Raw genomic sequence first — 18,562 nt, forward strand, 5'->3', positions numbered from 1 at the left:
TAACAAGATTGTTCCTTCACTTGATACCATTAAGTGCATCTGGAAAGGAAAGGTTTTTTTGCTCAAACTGGGACTCCCATGCAACTACCTTAACTAGGGGGATAAGTAATTTGTTTGACTTCAACAAAACTTTGTACTAAAGGAAATTGTCAGCATTCATGAACACTTTCATTCTTCACGTTAATCAAAAAATATGATTATATAATAAGTGTTTTGAACTAGTGATTCACTACAGGATTGAAATTAAGTTGATTTATTGATTCAGAAATAACTTTAAACAAATCATTTTAGGTAATTTTTTTTATTTTTATTAAGCAACCTAGTAATGTCATTTTGGATGTAGTAATATGCTTTCTAGTGTTACTGAATACTTTTGACTTGTTACAGATTTACCTGTATGATTGTACAGAGGTCTCTCCATACTGTCTTTTGTTCTTTGGAGGAGATATTTCCATCCAGAAGGATAAAGATCAGGATACCATTGCAGTGGATGACTGGATTGTCTTTGAGTCTCCAGCAAGGATAGGAAATCTAGTTAAGGTAATAGTCCATTTGCCTTTCTTTTATGCAGCTTTTCATAGTAATATCAAAAATAACAACTTGCTTAGACAGAAGGGCTCTTCAAATAACAGATCGCGGAATAACTATTTACAAATTAGTGTATGGAGTTTATCAGGTTTTGAATCTTTCATCTAACTAGTCCTTTTTAATTTGACTTCGTGTTTTTAAAAAAACTAGGCTTTGTGTTTATTCTTTAAATGCCTATTTACACAGGAGGTTCTTAGAACCATAAAGAACTACTATTGGATAAAAACTAGGTAGTCTTAGAAAATATGTAAATATCCAAAAATTGGTTAAATTCTAGTAGGTATGCACTTATATATTTGATTCTTCTGATTACCATTTTTCTTCCCAACTCCACTTAAATTTAGATCAGTACTTTGTTTCTTCCCATTTGAAAACTGGTAATGGAATTCATAACTGTCTTGTTCTACTGGTTCTTGATAGTGACTGTCCTGTCCACCAACAGAAAGATATTCCCTTACCAACCTTGTCTCTCGCTCGCTTGCTCTTAAAATCATGTGTGACTCAGAGAGTAAGATGCATGTGGATGGCAATCAAAATGACATGATTAAAGGTTTTTTGCAGTGTTGTAGCCGTGTTGGTCCCAGGATATGAGAGACAAGGTGAGCGAGATAATATATTTTATGGGACCAACTTCTGTTGGTGGAAGAGGCAGAGACAAGCTTTCAGGCTACTCAGAGTTGGTCCCATAAAAGAGATTCTCATCTACCTAGTGTTTCTCGTGATTTTAAATGTCATAACTGACCTGCAAGGCTAATAAATGAATGAAAAGCTGAGAATCCTAGTTTCAGCATAGAGCACCGATATTTCTGGTGGGATCTGACAGGAATCAGTTCTCAGCTCTACACTATATTTAATTTTATCAGTGATCAGGAGGAAGGTGGGGACATAAAATCACTACCTATAGAGCTTGTAGATGACACAAAGATTGGGAGAGTAGTAACTAATGAAGATGACAGATCATTGATCCAGAGAGATTGGGATCACCTTGATAAGCTGAACTCAAGTAATGTCATACATCTAGGAACAAAGAATGGTAGGCCATACTTACAAGATGGGGGACTCTATCCTGGGAATCAGTGACTCTGAAAAAGACTTGGGAGTCATGTTGGATAATGAGCAGAATGTGAGGTCCAGCGGCGGCCAGAAGGGCTAATGAAATCCTTGGATATATAAACAGAGATCTCAGAGTAAGAGTAAAAAGGTTATATTGCCCTCTATATTTGACACTGATGCAACTGCTAGTGGAATACTGTGTCCACTTCTTGACTTGTGGACCCTACAATATTGAGAAATTGGAGAGGGTTCAGAGAAGAGCCACAAGAATGATTAAAGGATTTTAAAAAGCCTTATTGTGAGAGTTAAGGAGCTCAATCTATTTAGCTTATGAAAGAAAAGGTTAAATGGTGACACAGTCAGTCTATAAATACCTACATGGGGAGCAGAAATTTATAAGAGCACTCTTCAGTCTAGTACAGGGGTGGGCAAACTCTGGCCTGGAAGCAGTTTTAAGCCAGCCTGCGAGCTCCCGCTGGGGTGCCAGGTCAGGGACCGCACCACGCATCTCGGCCCTGCTCCGGCGCTCCAGTTGGGGCACCAGGTCGGGGGCCGCACCACGCGGCTCCCGGAAGCCGCGGCATGGCCCTGCTCCAAGGGTCATGGGCCTCTCCGTGCCTAGAAGGGACATGCCACTGCTTCCGGGAGCCACTTGAGGTAAGCGCCATTCGGAGCCTGCATCCCTGAGCCTCTCCCCATGCCCCAACCCCCTGCTCCAGCCCTGATCCCCCCCACTCTTCAAACACCTCAATCCCAACACGGAGCACCCTCCTGCACCCCAAATCTCTCAGCCCCTCCCCAGAGCCCGCACCCCCAGCTGGAACCTGACCCCCCTCCAAACCTCTCAGTCCCAGCCCAGAGTACACTCCTACACACCAAACTCCTCATCCCCAGAGCCCACACCCCCAACGTGGGGGCAGTGATATAACATGATCCAGTGGCCAGAAGGTGAAGGGTAAACAAATCAGCCTAGAATTCAGGTGCAGTTTTTTAACAGTGAGAGTAACTAACCATTGTAACAATTTAACATGGGTTGTGATGGATCACTGGAAACTTTTTAAAATCAAGATTGGATATCTTTCTTTAAAAAAAAAAAAAAGCTCTGATTCAAACAGGAATTATCTTAGGGAAGTCCTATGGTCTGTGTTATGCAGGTCAAACTATATGATCAAAATGATCACATCTGGCCTTAAAATCTATTAATCTGGTTTCCGATGATAAAAGGTATTAATCTCTAACGCTCTAAAATAATCTCTAATCTCTAAAATATGGACCTTTTAGAATTATTTCTTGTCCCTTGGCTAACAGTTGAATTTTGCCATTGATCCTCTGCTGGAAAGAGTAAAGTCTGGTCCTTGAACCATATCTTAATCCCATTTCCAAGTATTTTAGAAATTGAAGTAGTTTGATTGCCAAGAGTGCAGAAGTATGAAAAGAGTAAATATTTTGCACTTTAATAACTTTAATGGACAAATCAGTTTTTATGTAGAAAAATACTGACCTAGTTTCTAGCATTTTTATGTCAGACTTACAAAACAGCATTAACTTGAAATCTAATTTTTTTTTAATTTATCGTGTCTGCCCTTGAGTTTTCCTGTCACTTTAGTTTTTCCAATCACTTTTTCCTATGGTGTGGGGTTTTTTTTTTAAATTTCTCACCCACAGTCGGTGTGGGGGAACCTCATGCAAATAGGGTGGAGTTGTCTAAAGAGGAGAACGCTGAAATTAATTAGATACAAAATGCTGACAAATGCACAAAGTAAAGTGAGTGGGGGTGAATTTTTTTACTCAGTATTTCAGTCCTAATGTTGCAGATTACTTGTAACTATAGAAAAAGAAAAATCACAATTTATTAAGTTGATTGAATTCTTAACCTTGAAAATAGTGGGAATTAATGGAAATACTGGCCTTTTACTGGCCAGGAGAACAAGATATTCAGAGATGCACATATATTTATACTTCTGTAAAGAGGACGTAGCTCAGAAACATCACCTGGTAGTCCATTATTAAGAACAAATTACTTACAATTGTTCTATGCAGTTTTGTTGTAACCATGTGGGTCCTGGGATATTAGACAGAGAGAAGGTGGGTAAGGTAATATTTTTCATTGGGCCAGCTTCTGTTAATGAAAGAGAAACAAGTTATTGAGCTTACACAGAGCTCTTCTTTAAGTCAGTTCTTCCTGAAGAAGAACCTGAACAAGGGCTCTGTGTAATCTCAAAAGCTTGTGTCTCTTTCACCTACAGAAGTTGATCCAATAAAAGATATTACCTCACTCACCTTGTTTCTTTGCTTACTTTAAAAGCAGCTTTTATCTTTCAAGTGACAATATTGAAATTAGTTGATATTATGGCTGCCATGGGGTTATGATGGCTATTTATAGCAGGATGAAAGATACTTGTACACCTGAGGGTCCACATGATTTTTAATAACTCACATAGCAGTGTTAAACTAATTTTCTAGCTTGTATCTATTTTTATTCCAACAAACTTTCTTATTACAGGATTTAAGAGGAGAACTGGATGACCTTCTACAAGAAAAAATTGAAAACCCACACCCTGTGGACTGGAATGACACTAAATCCAGGGACACTGCAGTGCTGACTGCCATTATAGACCTAATCACAACACAGGAGAATGAAAGTCCCAGAAACTATGCCCCTCGATTTCAGAATGAACGTTACAGTTGACACTATTATATTGGTGTTTGAGAAGATGACAATTTCACTAGTTTCCTTTTATTTTATAGCTTTTTGTCTAGCTAGATGAAAGACTTTTTAGGGCAACTCAGTAATTCCACTCGTATTGAAGAGCAGTTAATTTCAGTAGTTTATAATGGCTGTAGGTGCATGGCATCCAATGTTTAATGCAGCTTTTTAAATATGACAGTGCAATGCTGTTGGTGTCCATTAGTGTATGTGGTTTATTTTGTCCTGTCTATACTTGGCTTCTTTATAACTGTAACTCTTTTTCAAGGAAAAAGGTGTGTAAAATTCAAAATATTGTGTTATATTGTACTATCTAATTCATCAGATGTTTTGCTGTCCATGGAAAATGTCACATTAAGGTTTTTGGGGAAAAGTAATCAGGTCTAGTAGTTATCAAAAGGGGTTCAAACCAAGCAGCATCTTTCTTTCAAAACTTTCAACTGAAAGTAACTATATTCATATTTAAATATAAACTACGTTCAATTTCTAGGCAAAGCAGCTATTAAAGTGTACAGTGGTAAGAATCAAAATAATCTTCAAAACTTTTCTCCCTCCTTCATCCCAATTATTCCATCACTCTTGCTTTTCCTTTTGTACCCAGTGATCAGTATTGACTGAAATTTCAGAATAAGGCAGTGCCTTATCGTAGATAAAAATCATGGCAGGAATAAGCTGTGCAGGATTAGTTACATTCTAAATTTTCCTGTAGAAACTGGAGTAAATGTTTTTTTGCTAAAGCTACACTTGTTATATTACTAGTTGTGTTTCATGTTTGAATGCAATATGCTATTTGAAATTCCTTTTGTGACTCCTCCCTTAAGTGATGACACATTTGCCTTCTTTAGGATTTAGCACATCCTCATATGTTGGGTTAGGGAATTCCAAGCCTTAACTTGAAGAAAATTGACCTAAAACAGTGTATCAGTCTTTAGTCTCAGTTAATTTTTTAAAAATGTAAATCCTACACAACATATCCTTACCTAGTGGGATGTAAGGATTTGCATTAACTCTCTAACATGACAGATAAACATGTCTACCTTTTGGATTGTTGCCATCATGAAAGAAATCTAACTTATTGGAAGCCTTACTTTTTCCACTTACACTATATACAAAAAGTACTCATATTAAACTCCGGGTGCCCTGACATCCATTTAAAAAACATGCATTACAACAATTAGCTTGCCACAATAGATACACAAGGGAGACTTAAAGAGGTGCGGGGAGTGTCCGCTCTCACTACTCAATCTCACAAATCACCCCTCTGCTGCTGGGAGTACTCCCTGAAGGTTGATAAACTGGGCCTACAGACCAGTGGAAGGAGGGAACTGCGGAGAATGCCCTGCCAGCTTCCCTCCTCTCATATCACTGGTGCTCAACCTCAAGTACCTCTCCCTGCAGGCTTGTGCTGATGATTAAAATTTCAAGGAGAGATGTGGGAGTTTGTGGGAGATGATACTTGCTGATCCATTAGAAAAATGCAACACTAGGAAAATAAGTTACAGATCCAGATAAAACAAGTATATATGTTCCCAGCCCAGGTATCCACTAAATCCTACTTTTAAGAGTATCAAGAGCTGCTCTGCTTTGGGAAACACATGGAATACATGGTGGATTCTTCTGGCCTCTGGTTTTGTTTCATCCCACATGCACAGTGGCATTTGGTTTCCAGGTCAGTGGTCTTTATGTTTAGAAAAAAATTCTTTAGCTTCTGGCCGCTGGAAACTTGTTTGAAAGCTAGTGCATTCATTGCAAGATTTAAAGAACAGCATGGTATTCTTCTGATTGTATTCCTCGACTATAAATAGAGGGAGAGTGTCGGTCTCCAGCCACATGAATTGTACAATGTGGAAATTCAGTGTTTATGAACAAATGCACAAAACCTATCTTTTTCCCCCATTTACTACTTTCTCTGTATTCTACTCAAGTTGCATCCAATGTCACTTGCTGAATGTAGCATTCTGCAAGTATTTCTAGGCTGTTCCACTAGTATAGCTAAGATTGTAAGATGAAACTGTTTCAAAACTCAAGTCTGAGTTTTGCTTTGTGTTTTAAAAAAAAAAAATCCCTACTTTGAAGGTTTGCATGTAGCACTATTCTTATATCTGAATTACTGTTTTCCCATGCATTTGATTTACGTTAAAACTGCCATTTCATTTTACTTGGTCAGATGTACATTTTAATGTATTGTACACCGAATCAGTTATTCACTGAGATGGTACACACTAATATATATCACAAACATATTTTAAAATCTTAAGTTGCTTGATGAATTTCTGAATCTAACTCTTTCCCACATTGTTTGGGGGCATGAACAAATCTCAGCCATCCGTGCCTAACCTGGGTTGCGTTTTGCTAGGGCTAGCCGGAAAACAAAAACAAAAATTCTGATTCACAAAAAAATTCAAGGTTTATTGGAAACTTTGTTTTCTTTCCCTTGGAACAAAAATGAGAACTTTTAAAAAAAAATTTCTGTGAAAATCACAAGGGACCCCAGTAACTAGGGCACTCACCTAGGATGTGTGAGACATACTTTCAAATCCCTGTTCTGCCTAACACAGAGGAGGGACTTGAAGCTGGGTGTTTCACATCCCACATGGGTACCCTAACCACTCAGCTATGGGCTAGTCTGCAGCCTCTCTCTCTGGTTTTCACCAGAATTTCCACCCTGGACCTGAGAATTTTCCCTGTTGCAAGTTCTTCCAAAACTGACACTTTTCCACAAAATTTCTGTTTTGACTAATCAGCGTTTTTGACAGGTTTTTTGTCAAAAAATTTCAACAAGTGCTACGCTTTGCATGTCCTCTATGTTAAATCTCATAAGGTTTCCCTTGAAGTACTGTTCAGTGGAGGGATTCTTTCAACTGGACCCATTCACATGTTGCACCAGCTGCCCAATGGCATGCCTGCCATGGCAGACCCTCTGGTTTTATTCTTAACACATGCTAGATATTTCTATCTTTTCTAGATAACGTTGGAGATCAGTTGTTGAACTTTCTGGTGAATCTTAGCATTTGTTATAAATTCATTCCTTTTCATATCTACTATCTTCTTCAAGGAATTTGACATCTGTCCATGCCTTTGGTGTATTTCCAGTTTTCACATCCATATGTTAAAGTAGAAATAAAATTTTGAGTTGATTTGTAGTTTTGTCTTTAAATTGTAGATTTTTGATGACCAAATCTTGTTTAATCTTGTGAATTCAGCTGCCATCTTGCCAAGTTGTGATATTCTTTCCTTCTGGATATCCCCATGGACTTGCATGTGACTGCCAAGGTGTATGAATTGCTTTCCTTTGCCCTCTAACATACTGTTTGAGTTGACAGTTACTGAAATTCTCATTAATTTTCTTTTTCATAATTTCATATTTTGCAATACTGGAGAGTGTTTTTTGCTATTTGCTTGTATGTTGGTTGATCTGTCACTTAGAGCTATGTTGTCAGCAAAATGGAAATCTCCCAGTCTACTGTTAAGTTATGTGATGCCTATGTAGTATCTGTCTAGTCTATTTCTCATAATAAAGTCAACGGTAATACCAAACAGGACAGTGCATCCTTGTTTGACACCAGTGTATATATTAAACTATTTGCTTAAGTCTGCGTTTGCTTTAACTGCAAGCTGCATCTGGATTTTTAAAAAAAGCCTTAATCTTGAGTTTTTATTGGCATACCATAACACTTCAAAATGTTGCAAAGTGAATCACAATGGAGGCTGTAAAATGTTTTCTTAAACTGTATGATGAATGGGTTTTGCCACTCGATGTGCTCTTCAGTGATTATTCTTAAAATGAAAATCTGGTCAGCCCATGACCTTCCAGGTCAAAATCTAGCTTTTCCCTCAGCTATCCCTCAACTTCTTTCTTTATCCTATTTAAGATGATGCAGAAGACTTTGCCGATCACTAAAAGGGAATGTAATACCTAACCACTTATTGCAGTCGCTTAGGTCACCTTTCTTTGGTATTTTGACTATAAAGCTATTTTTCAATTGTTCTGGAAGCTTTTTCCAGTTGTATACTGTGAAAAGTACAGTGATTTTTTTTTTTTTATCAGTGGTCTCATCACAAGCTTTCACTTCCTTGGTGACTTGGTCTTCACCTGTAGCTGTTGTCTGAGGTTTTAACTTTTATTGAATCTTCCATTTGCTTGTGATATGAGATGTTACAGTGTCTGGTTCTAGGTGTTAACATTCTTTGTCAGTCAACAGTTTCTTACAGTGTTCTGTTTAGCACCTCTGAAAAGTGCACTGCCCATCATTCTTTGTTCTTTTTCTGTTCAGAGCTTTCCTTGTTTATCCCTAACTAGGTCCTCCAGCTGGTATAAACTTGTCAGATAGAAACTTATTGGCTGATAAACTGTTCTTCTGCCACCTCATTCAGCAACTGCTTCAGCTTCTTTGGCAATATTAGCCACAATCTTCCTTTTGTCTCTTTTTTGTTTTTATACAGCTTTTGCTGCTGTGTTTTTTTGTTTTTTTTTGAAGAGTTGATATTTCCTTTGGTGGTTTTCCTTTCTTACAGATAGTTTCACCTGTCCTCACTTAATCAGACTACAGGTTTGCTTCTCTGGAAAGTAAGGGTATGTCTACACTACCTGCTGGATCGGCAGGCAGCGATCGATTCAGCGGGGATCGATTTATCATGTCTAGTCTAGACGTGATAAATCGACCCGAGTGCTCTCCCGTCGAGTTGATGGGGAAGCGGCAGCAGTTGACTCACTGCAGTGAAGACACCACGGTAAGTCAATCTAGGGCTTACTACAGTTGTACGATTCTACCGTAGTGTCAAACAGAAAGGACCATGACATATCAATGTTGACTACTTATGGTAGATCTAAGGGCTTGTCTCCACTTACCAGGGGAGCGACACGTGGCGCTTGATCCACCGGGGGTCGATTTAGCGGGTCTCCCATCGACTTTGGTACTCCACCGGAATGAGAAGCATAAGATAAGTTGATGGGAGAGTTTCTCCCGTTGACCCAGCATGGTGTAGACACCACAATAAGTCGACCTGACGTACATTGACTCCAGCTACGTTAGTCATGTAGCTGGAGTTGCGTAACTTAGGTCACCTTAGCCCCATAGTGTAGACCTTTAAATTTTGTAGCACCTGAAATCTGTTCTTCGATTCAGTTTGAAATTGCTGCTGTAATGTCTAGTCTGTTTGTCATTTGCTGACAATTTTCTGGGTGCTTTTTGGGTTGGTTTGGTTTTTCTCAAGTTTGATCTTCAGTCTTTCCACGTGCAAATTATGGTGCCTTCAGATATATGCTCTGACCTTCTGGAGAGTTGATCTAAATTTCCTTCCAGTACTATGGTTAGCCTGATTCCTAGTGACTTCATCTGAGGAATTCCAAGTTACTTAATAGGTATTTTTGTGTGAAAATAGTATTCCACTAATTATGAGGCCTGATGGCAGGCACAGTTATACCAGTTATGATAAATGAAAGTGGGGTAGCTCCCTTTTATGGACAGCCACCCAGCCAGTTAGCTATAAAATCCCTTTTAGTGGCTGTTCTCTACTTGCTTTACCTGTAAAGGGTTAAAAAGTCCATAGGTAAAAGGAAGGGAGTGGGCACCTGACTAAAAGAGCCAATGGAAGGGCTAGAAATTTTTAAAATTAAAACGAGTCCCCTTTTGTCTGTTTGGGTTGTTCTCCCATAGAGCAAGGACAGGGCTGAAACTATGCTGTAAGAACTTGTGCCAGGTATGAAAAATCATCCAGTCATACCTAGAACCTATTCATTTGAAACCCCAAATATGTAAGTAGATCAAGAAATGTCTAGGAAGACGCGATTAGGTTTATCTCTATTTCTGAAAGGCTTGTGGACTCTTCTGTGCTAACCCCCAAATGCTTTTGTTTTGCTTGTAACCATTAACCTCAAGAAAACCATTCTTGATGCTTAATTTATTATATTTGCTGTTTTTAAATCTAGCAATAGCCTAAATTCCATATATATATATATTATTTTTAATAAAATTTACCTTTTTTTGTGTGTCCTAAGAGTTTTGCCACCAGCTAATTCAACAATGTGCAAAACAGCTGATTTCCTTTGTTTTTCTTTGCTCTTCCTGGGGAGGGGGTGGGGGCGGTAAGGACTTGAGGGTACCCCATAGGAAGGAATTCCCAAGTGCGCCTTCCTGAGTCCAAAAAGGTGGAGGGGGGGTTGCACTTGGATGGTGGCAGCATCTACCCATCCAAGGTCAGAGAAAAGCTGTAACCTTGGGAACTTAATACCAACCTGGAGTGGCCAGTATAAATTTTTTTAGATCCTTGCGGGCCCCACCTTCTGCACTCAAAGTGCCAGAATGGGGAATCAGCCTTGACACCAGTCTTTAACTTCTCTTATTTTGGGAACCAAGGCTAGTCTTGCCCATTCCTTTTTCTCTGTTATCCCCAACCTTGGCACTGAAGTTCCCCAATACTAAGCAGATGTCATGATTGAGAATATTGTCAGAATTCATAGGCAAATGCAAAATGGATCTCACTGTTGATCTCATCATTGGTGTGTAACATTGTAGAATTGTGATGTTCATACATAGTGTTTGAAACCTACCTTGGAGCAGTTGGCTCTGAGTCTATAAGTGATTTCTCTGGTTTGGAAGTCATTTAGTACTAGACCCTTTGAGTGGTAGTTATCTTACCTCCCCAAATATATTATGGCTTTATTTTAATTTCTGAATTGCTTTTTCTCAGATCTTGGCCATTGACATTCACTTGCTCATAGGATTTTTAAGATTACATGTGTCTTTTTTCTTTCTTCAGCTGCCCGTCTTTTGTTGCGATAGCCATTGTTCTAATATTCCAGAAACCTACTTCCATAGATTTTTACCTTTATTAATGAACTTCTTACTCTGGGCTTCCTGATGCCTTTCACTAAGGCTTGTCATTCCTGTGGAGCCAGACTTCATTATTTTGGCATGCTGTTTGATGGAATTGCTACCTTGTTGAGTTTCATTAACTTAAACATATTCATTACTATGTATTGTTACCATGTGTTAGCTATCACACCTTAAAATCTAAAGGCCACACTACAGATCTACTGAGTAAAAAGGTGCACTTTTCACCATCACTTACCAGAGTAGTTCCACTTTAAAGCATTTGAAACATTTTCAGAATATCGCTGTAGCTAAGCTGTTTAAAGTCTGTTTTTGTTTGCTAGATTCATGGTTTCATTCAGTAGGAGGCTCATTATATGAGTACAATGTAAGAACATGGAAAATAACCTAAGTGAAAAGTACTGTACAAGACATAGTTTATAACAATTAACTACACTATTTATGGTCCTGAATCAGTTTAAAAAATTTTGATGGCCTCTAATCCCATGCTTCTGAAGATAGCAGACACTAGTGATGAAGGAAGATGATGCAGACTTTTCCTTCATGCAATGCCTTTCAAGGTTCTTTACCATTGTGCTTAACCTACAACCTTCCTATGTGTCATCTCACTCCATTTTATCCTTGCTACTTCTTTGTGTGACATTGCACTCCATATGATTTTATGAAAATATGCTTCATGCAAATGGTCTCTTGTAAGATATAATTACAAAGCTGATAATTTACTGAGTGTGGTCATCTTATTTGTATAAAGATATCATTCTTATATCACCTGGTGCTTTTCCATTTAGAAGGAGGGGTGGAGACCTAGAGAGACAAACGATTCCTGTCTTGTGCCAAAACTGTATAAGGGGGTGGAACAGAACAAAGGAAATTCTAGTCATGAGAAATTCCCTAGCTACCACCTGAGCTGGAGCTAAACAGGAACTGTACCAGGGAAAGGATTGGGCCCAGACTAGGAAGGCATCTAGTCTGTGAAAAAATATCACCCTCAGATGTTCCAATAAGCTTCTATCTGTAAGCAGTTTTTTTTGTTGTAACCCTTCTGCCAGGCTGAGTTGATAGCAGCAAGGACTGGGTTCAGTACATAGGGGGTCCTCTTCCAACAACATAATGCAAAACCAGCTCGAGTCCCCATCTGGTGACCTGGGAAAATCTTACACACACCCCTGGGCACCTTGAATCATAGAAGATGAGGGTTGGAAGGGACTTTACGAGATCATCTAGTCTAACCCCCCCTGCTCAAAGCAGGACCAATCCCCAAATGGCCCCCTCAAGGATTGAGCTCACAACCCTGCGTTTAGCAGGCCAATGCTCAAACCACTGAGCTATCCCGAAGAGGCAATACTTCCCCTCTTGCAAGCAGAGTCTCAGTATAGCAGAAACTGTTTAATAACATGAGATAAATGACATCAGCATTAAATTGGGAAAACACCACAACTAGAGTTCATAGACCAAATCATGAGCGAAGACCCACCCCAGCAAACTGGGCCATGTCCTTTCTGTTTGGTTCTTGAGTCCAGCAACTCAAAGTCCCCCAACCCAAAAGTCTCTGTCCTGGGTCAGTGTAGCCCTAGACATCAAAAGTTTATCTGCCGTTTTACTCCCCCCCCCCCGGGGTGGAAAGTGTGTGGGTGTATGTGCATGCAGGGTGTTAAGGGGCACCTTATGTGATCTGAGGCAGACTGCCCTACCTCTCCATGGAGTTCTGCTTCTGCCTTCACCATGAACTGCTCCACTCCTCTAGCCATCCCTGCAAACTGCTATGCTCCACCAGCTGTCCCATGAGCTGCTCCAGCTGTCCCACTCCACTAGCTGCTTAGCAATATAGCTTCTGGCTCCCCCACTAGTTAACACAGCACTCAGTAACTTAACCTGAAATCACTGAAGAGCTAATAGTAGAGAAGCCTTAGTGCTGGTGCACCATTCACCCAAAGTGAATTCAACTCAGTAGCCTGTAACTAGATTCCTAATAAAATCAAAAGTAGCTCTGACATTCAACAACAGAAAGAAAAAGAGATAGTATGGGTGTTTCAGACTCACAAAAAAAAAGCTCATACCATCACCTACAAATATAACCCCCTACCCTTAGCTCAATCTACTGGGTTTTGGAACCCACGTCTAGCGAGTGCTACTTAAGTGATGGTGAGACCCTCTGTCATAAATGTTGTCATTGTCTTTGATTCACATTATCAGGGTAACAATACTTTATTCCTCCTGCCCCAATAACAGAGAAACTGGGGGTCCCACAGCTGCCAAAGTGACCATTTTGGGCTGCTGTGGGCGCATGTTATGCAGGGTGGGTATGCCTATGCAAACGATCAGTCCTGAAGTGCTTTTCCACACTCACCACAATTCACCACCAGATGTCAGGGTAGAGCTCATCCTGACTGCTTACAATGTATTAGGCTTAGATGTGCTTGTTTTGCTTGGTAACTTACTTTGGTCTGTTATTACTTGGAACCACTTAAATCCTACTTGTTAAACCTAAGGAAATCACCTTTGTTTAGTAATTAACCCTGAGTGAGTAATACCTGATGGAGCAAACAGCTGTGCTTATCTCGCTATCAGTGTTATAGTGTGCGGACAATTTATGAGTTTACCCTTGTAAAACCTTAATACAGAGTAAAACAGATTCATTTGGGGTTTGGATCCCATTAGGAGCTGGATGTCTAAGTCATTTTCAGTTAAGGCTGCAGCTTTGGGGAATGTGGTTCAGACTTGGGGCTGTGTTTGCAGCATGCTAGCGTGTCTGGCTCAACAAGGATTCTGAAGTCTCAAACTGACAGGGAAAACGGGCTCAGAAGTAGTCGCAGCACATCAGGCGACAGGCCTGGGGGCGGGGTGGAGCGTGTCTCTGTGACTGAACCTGTCACACTGTGAGGTTTTTGTTATTTTTTTACTTGCTCCCATTCTCAGTAATGTGCTTTCCTTGATGATGCCCTATGTTCTTGGACCAGACTTTCATTTCCCATCTGCCAACAGTCCTCCTTCAAATCCTTCCTTAAGACACTTTTTTATTTATAGAATCTTTATGTTGTCATTCCTGGTCCTGTTTTGAACCCTTGTCCCCTGTACGCTGCGTTTGCTATTCACCCTCACAGAGTTTACAGGCTCAGGTTTTTAAGTGTTTTTCAAAGGGCTATCAGCCAATGTGTGTGCAAACAAAACTCTTGTGATTGTGAAAATGTCTTGTGTGGAGTGATTGGCAGAGCCATGCGCACCTCTAGTGTGTATGTTAAACTTCTACATTACAATACTACCACCCCTGTAGCATCGTCTATGCCCTGTAAGCGTAAACAGGCGCCTAGATGCTGTAACAGTGAAAGAGCTTTAGTGCTAGGAAACAAGGTGTATGGTGCAGGTGACAGTCTCACACCGATGGTGTAGACGTGAAGGCAGGTCTGTCAGCACAATAGGCTGCAGTTCAGGATCTTCCATCTCCAGTAGCTGGGCTTTAAGGGCTCAACCTGCTGAGAGACCGGCGCATGAGAGAGGCTGGAAGCGGGGCAGGTGAAAAAAAAAACCAACAGCCCCCAAGGCAGCTCCCGAGGGCGCGGCCCCGACCACGCCGAGCGCTAAAACCCAGCGGGCCTGAGCTCCGGCGCGGGGAGCGGAGCGGGGCCCAACGGGCTCTAGCCCCAGGGTTGGGGCTGGGACACTCCCGTTACGCTGCGCACCCCGCATCCAGCCCAGCGACGGGGCAAGGCGCTGCGGCGGGCGGGCGGGATTAACCAACGGGCGCTCGGCGAGCGTTACTGCCGCTCCCGCAGCCCGGGCGGGGCCGCGCTGGCCTGAGCGGGGCGCGGGCTGGCTGCGGTGAGCGAGCCCGACAGCCCCCGGCTCTCCGCGGCGCCCGGCTGGAGCGTGGGCGGTGCCCTCCGCCCCGGTGTTGGGCCCCAGCCGCCGCCGCCGCCGCCCGCGCGAGCAGCAGCCGCCTGAGCCGCCCTCGCGTCTTTCCCGCCTCTTTGCCCGCGTGGGGCCGGGCCATGGCGGCGGCGGGGCCGCTGTGCGCGGGCTTTTCCGTGGCGCTGCTGCTGGGCTCCCTGCTGCCTACCGCGGGCGGTGGTGGGGCCGCAGGGCTTCCCCGCTACCAGGTGACGGTGCCCCGGCGGCTGGCGCCTCCTGCGGGCCGGGAGGCCGAGGGGCAGGTGTCCTACCAGCTGCAGGTGGGTGGGAGGCTGCTGGTTGCTCACCTGCAGCAGAAGGGCCTGTTCCTGGCCGGCCACCTCCCTGTGTTCACCTACGAGCGGGGTGAGCTGGTGATGAGCCAGCCCTTCCTCCCAAGCCACTGCTACTACGAGGGCTACGTGGAGGGCGTCCCAGAGTCACTGGTGGTGCTGAGCACCTGCTCTGGGGGGCTGCGGGGACTGCTGTGCATCGAGGGGACGAGCTACGGGATCGAGCCCATCAAGGCCTCCGCCACCTGCCAGCACCTCCTCTATCAGCTGGGGGACGTGGAGGGCACGCCTGCCTCATGTGGGGTGACCACTGAGGCGCTGCAACACCAAGGAACCAAGCGCCAGGACGTGGGGCCTGCTGTGGCAGCCAGACATCAAAGATGGACACATGCCACGTATATTGAGTTCTGTGTGGTGGTGGAGAAAGAGCAGTTCATCCTTTATAGAGGGAATGAAAGCCTCCTGACCAACCAGGTCCTCGAAGTGATCAATATGGTGGACTCCTTTTATCGTGCTCTGGGAGCTCATGTCATCCTGGTTGGACTAGAGATCTGGACCGAAAACAACCTCATCACATTACCCGATACTATAGACAATGCTCTTACTGAATTTAACCGTTGGAGGAATGATGTGCTCTATCGTCGCCTGCAGCATGATGCTGGACAGCTATTTATGGCTAAAATATACAGAGGGCGTGCTGGGAGAGCATATGTAGGAGGCATCTGCCTTGTGACAGATGCAGCATCCATTGTCACGTGGCGTTTTGCTTCTGTGCCTTTTTTTTCAGTCACTGTTGCACATGAATTGGGTCATAATCTTGGCATGTATCATGACTATGATAAATGTCATTGTAACAGAACTGTTGGCTGCATCATGGCTGCTGTGCACGTAACTACCAATCAGTTCAGTGACTGCAGTCGTGAAGTATATTTTAATCTCCTCCGTGATGGCGCTGGATTCTGCCTATATAACATCCCAGCGCCCAGCAAAATATTTAGGAGGAAGCACTGTGGTAACAAGGTGGTGGAAGGGGAAGAAGAATGTGACTGTGGCTCAGAACTGGAATGCAAAAAAGACTTGTGCTGTCAGTCCACGTGCAAACTGAAACCAGGTATGGTTTGTGCTTTTGGAAAGTGCTGTAAAAAATGTCAAATTCTTGCTAAAGGAAAACTATGCAGAGCAGCTGTTGATGAGTGTGACCTTCCTGAGTATTGCAATGGGACTTCAAAGTGGTGCCAAGATGATGTGTATGTACAAGATGGAACTCCATGCAGTGACATGGGCTACTGTTATCGGGGAAGCTGCCATAACCACAATAAACAGTGTGCAGATATCTTTGGAAGAGAGGCACAAAAAGCTCCTCTAAGTTGCTTCAGTAACCTGAACACTCGAGGTGACCGGTTTGGCAATTGTGGTGGTGGTGAAACTGGAGCAAATTACAAAAAATGTAAAATCAGTGATGTCTTGTGTGGAAGGATTCAGTGTAAAAATGTAAAAAAAATACCTCCTTTGAAGGAACATAGTACTGTTGTACAAACGCCCATGGGTCATATCTGGTGTTGGGGTACAGACCATCATGCTGGGACTGATGTAATTGATACTGGGGCAGTGAAAGATGGCACATTTTGTGGTAATGGGAAAATTTGCCTTGGTAGGACATGTGCAAGTGTGTCGCATCTAAATTTCGATTGCGATGCTAAGAAAAAATGCAACAGTAGGGGAGTATGCACCAATACTAAAAATTGCCACTGTAACTATGGGTGGGCCCCTCCAGACTGTAAATTCCGAGGATATGGAGGAAGCATTGACAGTGGACCTGTTCCAGTGTCTAAGCCTGTGGTAAGTATATGGAGTGGCAGTTTGGGTAATGTTATCTGGATAATAATTGGCATCAGTTTTGTTCCTGCCCTTGTTTCAGTACTTAGAAAAATTGGATGGGTGAAAGCGTTTAGAAGGCTAGATGTTACACAGAGAAAACAAACTGCTGCTTCTTCTGCTGGTGATAGACAGAGCCTCTATAAGAATGGCAGCATTAGTTCAAAAAAGTAAAAGACACAACATTTTTTCTAGAAGGGCAACAGATGTTTTGCAGGTCAAAAGATCAGAGTTTGTTATCAAAGCAGTCATTGAAAGAATCTACCTCTGAGTCTATGCTGAGGTAGCCATGTCTTGGCCTTGCCTGATCCCAAATATAATGTAACAATGTATTATAGTTAAATAATAAAAAATGTAGCATTTTGGGTGGGAGAGAGTGTCTCTCTTTTTAAAAAAAATGTAAATAAAAAATAGGTTTTTATTTTTTTTAAAATAGGAAAGTAATGGAAAACATTTTGCATTCCTCAGAAAGAGATCTTGTGAGTGATATTTCCCCAAATGCCCAGCCATTTGGTCATTGTATAAGTTGATGCTGTAGTAATATTACACAATGTAGTGTTTTATAGAGCTATAGTGAAGACATATTAGAGCTGCACACAGAAAATGGGCAGTTTCTCTTCCGGCAAGCTTCCTAGTTGTATTGTGCACTTAGTGGAGGTGGGGTCATCCTTCATCTCGGAGATGCTGATGTAATTTGGGGGTCTCTGGGATTTTGTAATACCATGGACTCCATTGTAAATCATTAATTCTCCTTGGAAAGTTGTAGAATGTACTGGGGCCTAAAAGAGAAAACAGGATTCCTTTAAGAAGGGGGAATAGAGCTGCTGAAAACCAGCTAATGAAGAAAGAAGAGCACCCCTATGAAAATACCTCCATGCCAATTATCAGCAACCAAGCCTGCCTTCTTCCATCCTGATCCCACTCTATGACATGTGCACCAAAACTAGCAGCATGCCCTTCCTCTATGCTGGTGACGTGTAACTTCCAGTTGTTGTGAATGATTTTAAATTACAATATTTTCAATAAATAATTTAAATCAGCTTTTTCTTGTACTCACATTGGTGCATAGACATATTAAAATCAGATTTTAAATGACAAATTACTCAAAAAATTGTATCTGCATTAGGGCTGTCGATTAATTGCAGTTAACTCGCATGATTAACTAAAAAAAATTAACTGTGATGAAAAAAAATGAATCGCGCTGTTAAACAATACCAATTGAAATTTATTAAATATTTTGGGTGTTTTTCTATGTTTTCAAATATATTGATTTCTATTACAGCACAGAATACAAAGTATACAGTGCTCACTTTATATTATTTTTGCTA

The 18,562-nt window shown here is 41.8% G+C and overlaps 2 protein-coding genes across 2 annotated transcripts in view; both read left to right on the forward strand.

The window, feature by feature from the left end:
- The window catches only part of DHX36 (DEAH-box helicase 36), a 38,830-nt gene extending 30,945 nt beyond the window's left edge, over positions 1 to 7,885 (forward strand). The window contains exons 24-25 of the mRNA XM_039487912.1: positions 388 to 540; positions 4,145 to 7,885. Coding sequence (XP_039343846.1) covers positions 388 to 540; positions 4,145 to 4,330 — 339 coding nt within the window. The 3' untranslated portion in view covers positions 4,331 to 7,885. The remainder of the gene's footprint in view (positions 1 to 387; positions 541 to 4,144) is intronic.
- A 7,023-nt stretch (positions 7,886 to 14,908) lies between these two features.
- On the forward strand, positions 14,909 to 18,342 carry LOC120371745 (disintegrin and metalloproteinase domain-containing protein 20-like). Its single transcript, XM_039487913.1, has 2 exons — positions 14,909 to 17,198; positions 17,995 to 18,342. Exons 1-2 carry the CDS (start codon positions 15,168 to 15,170, stop codon positions 17,998 to 18,000), a joined length of 2,037 nt encoding a protein of 678 aa, XP_039343847.1. The 5' UTR covers positions 14,909 to 15,167; the 3' UTR covers positions 18,001 to 18,342.
- The last annotated feature ends 220 nt before the right edge of the window (positions 18,343 to 18,562 follow it).

The sequence above is a fragment of the Mauremys reevesii genome, linkage group 9 (assembly GCF_016161935.1).
Source record: "Mauremys reevesii isolate NIE-2019 linkage group 9, ASM1616193v1, whole genome shotgun sequence".
NCBI lineage: Eukaryota > Metazoa > Chordata > Testudines > Geoemydidae > Mauremys > Mauremys reevesii.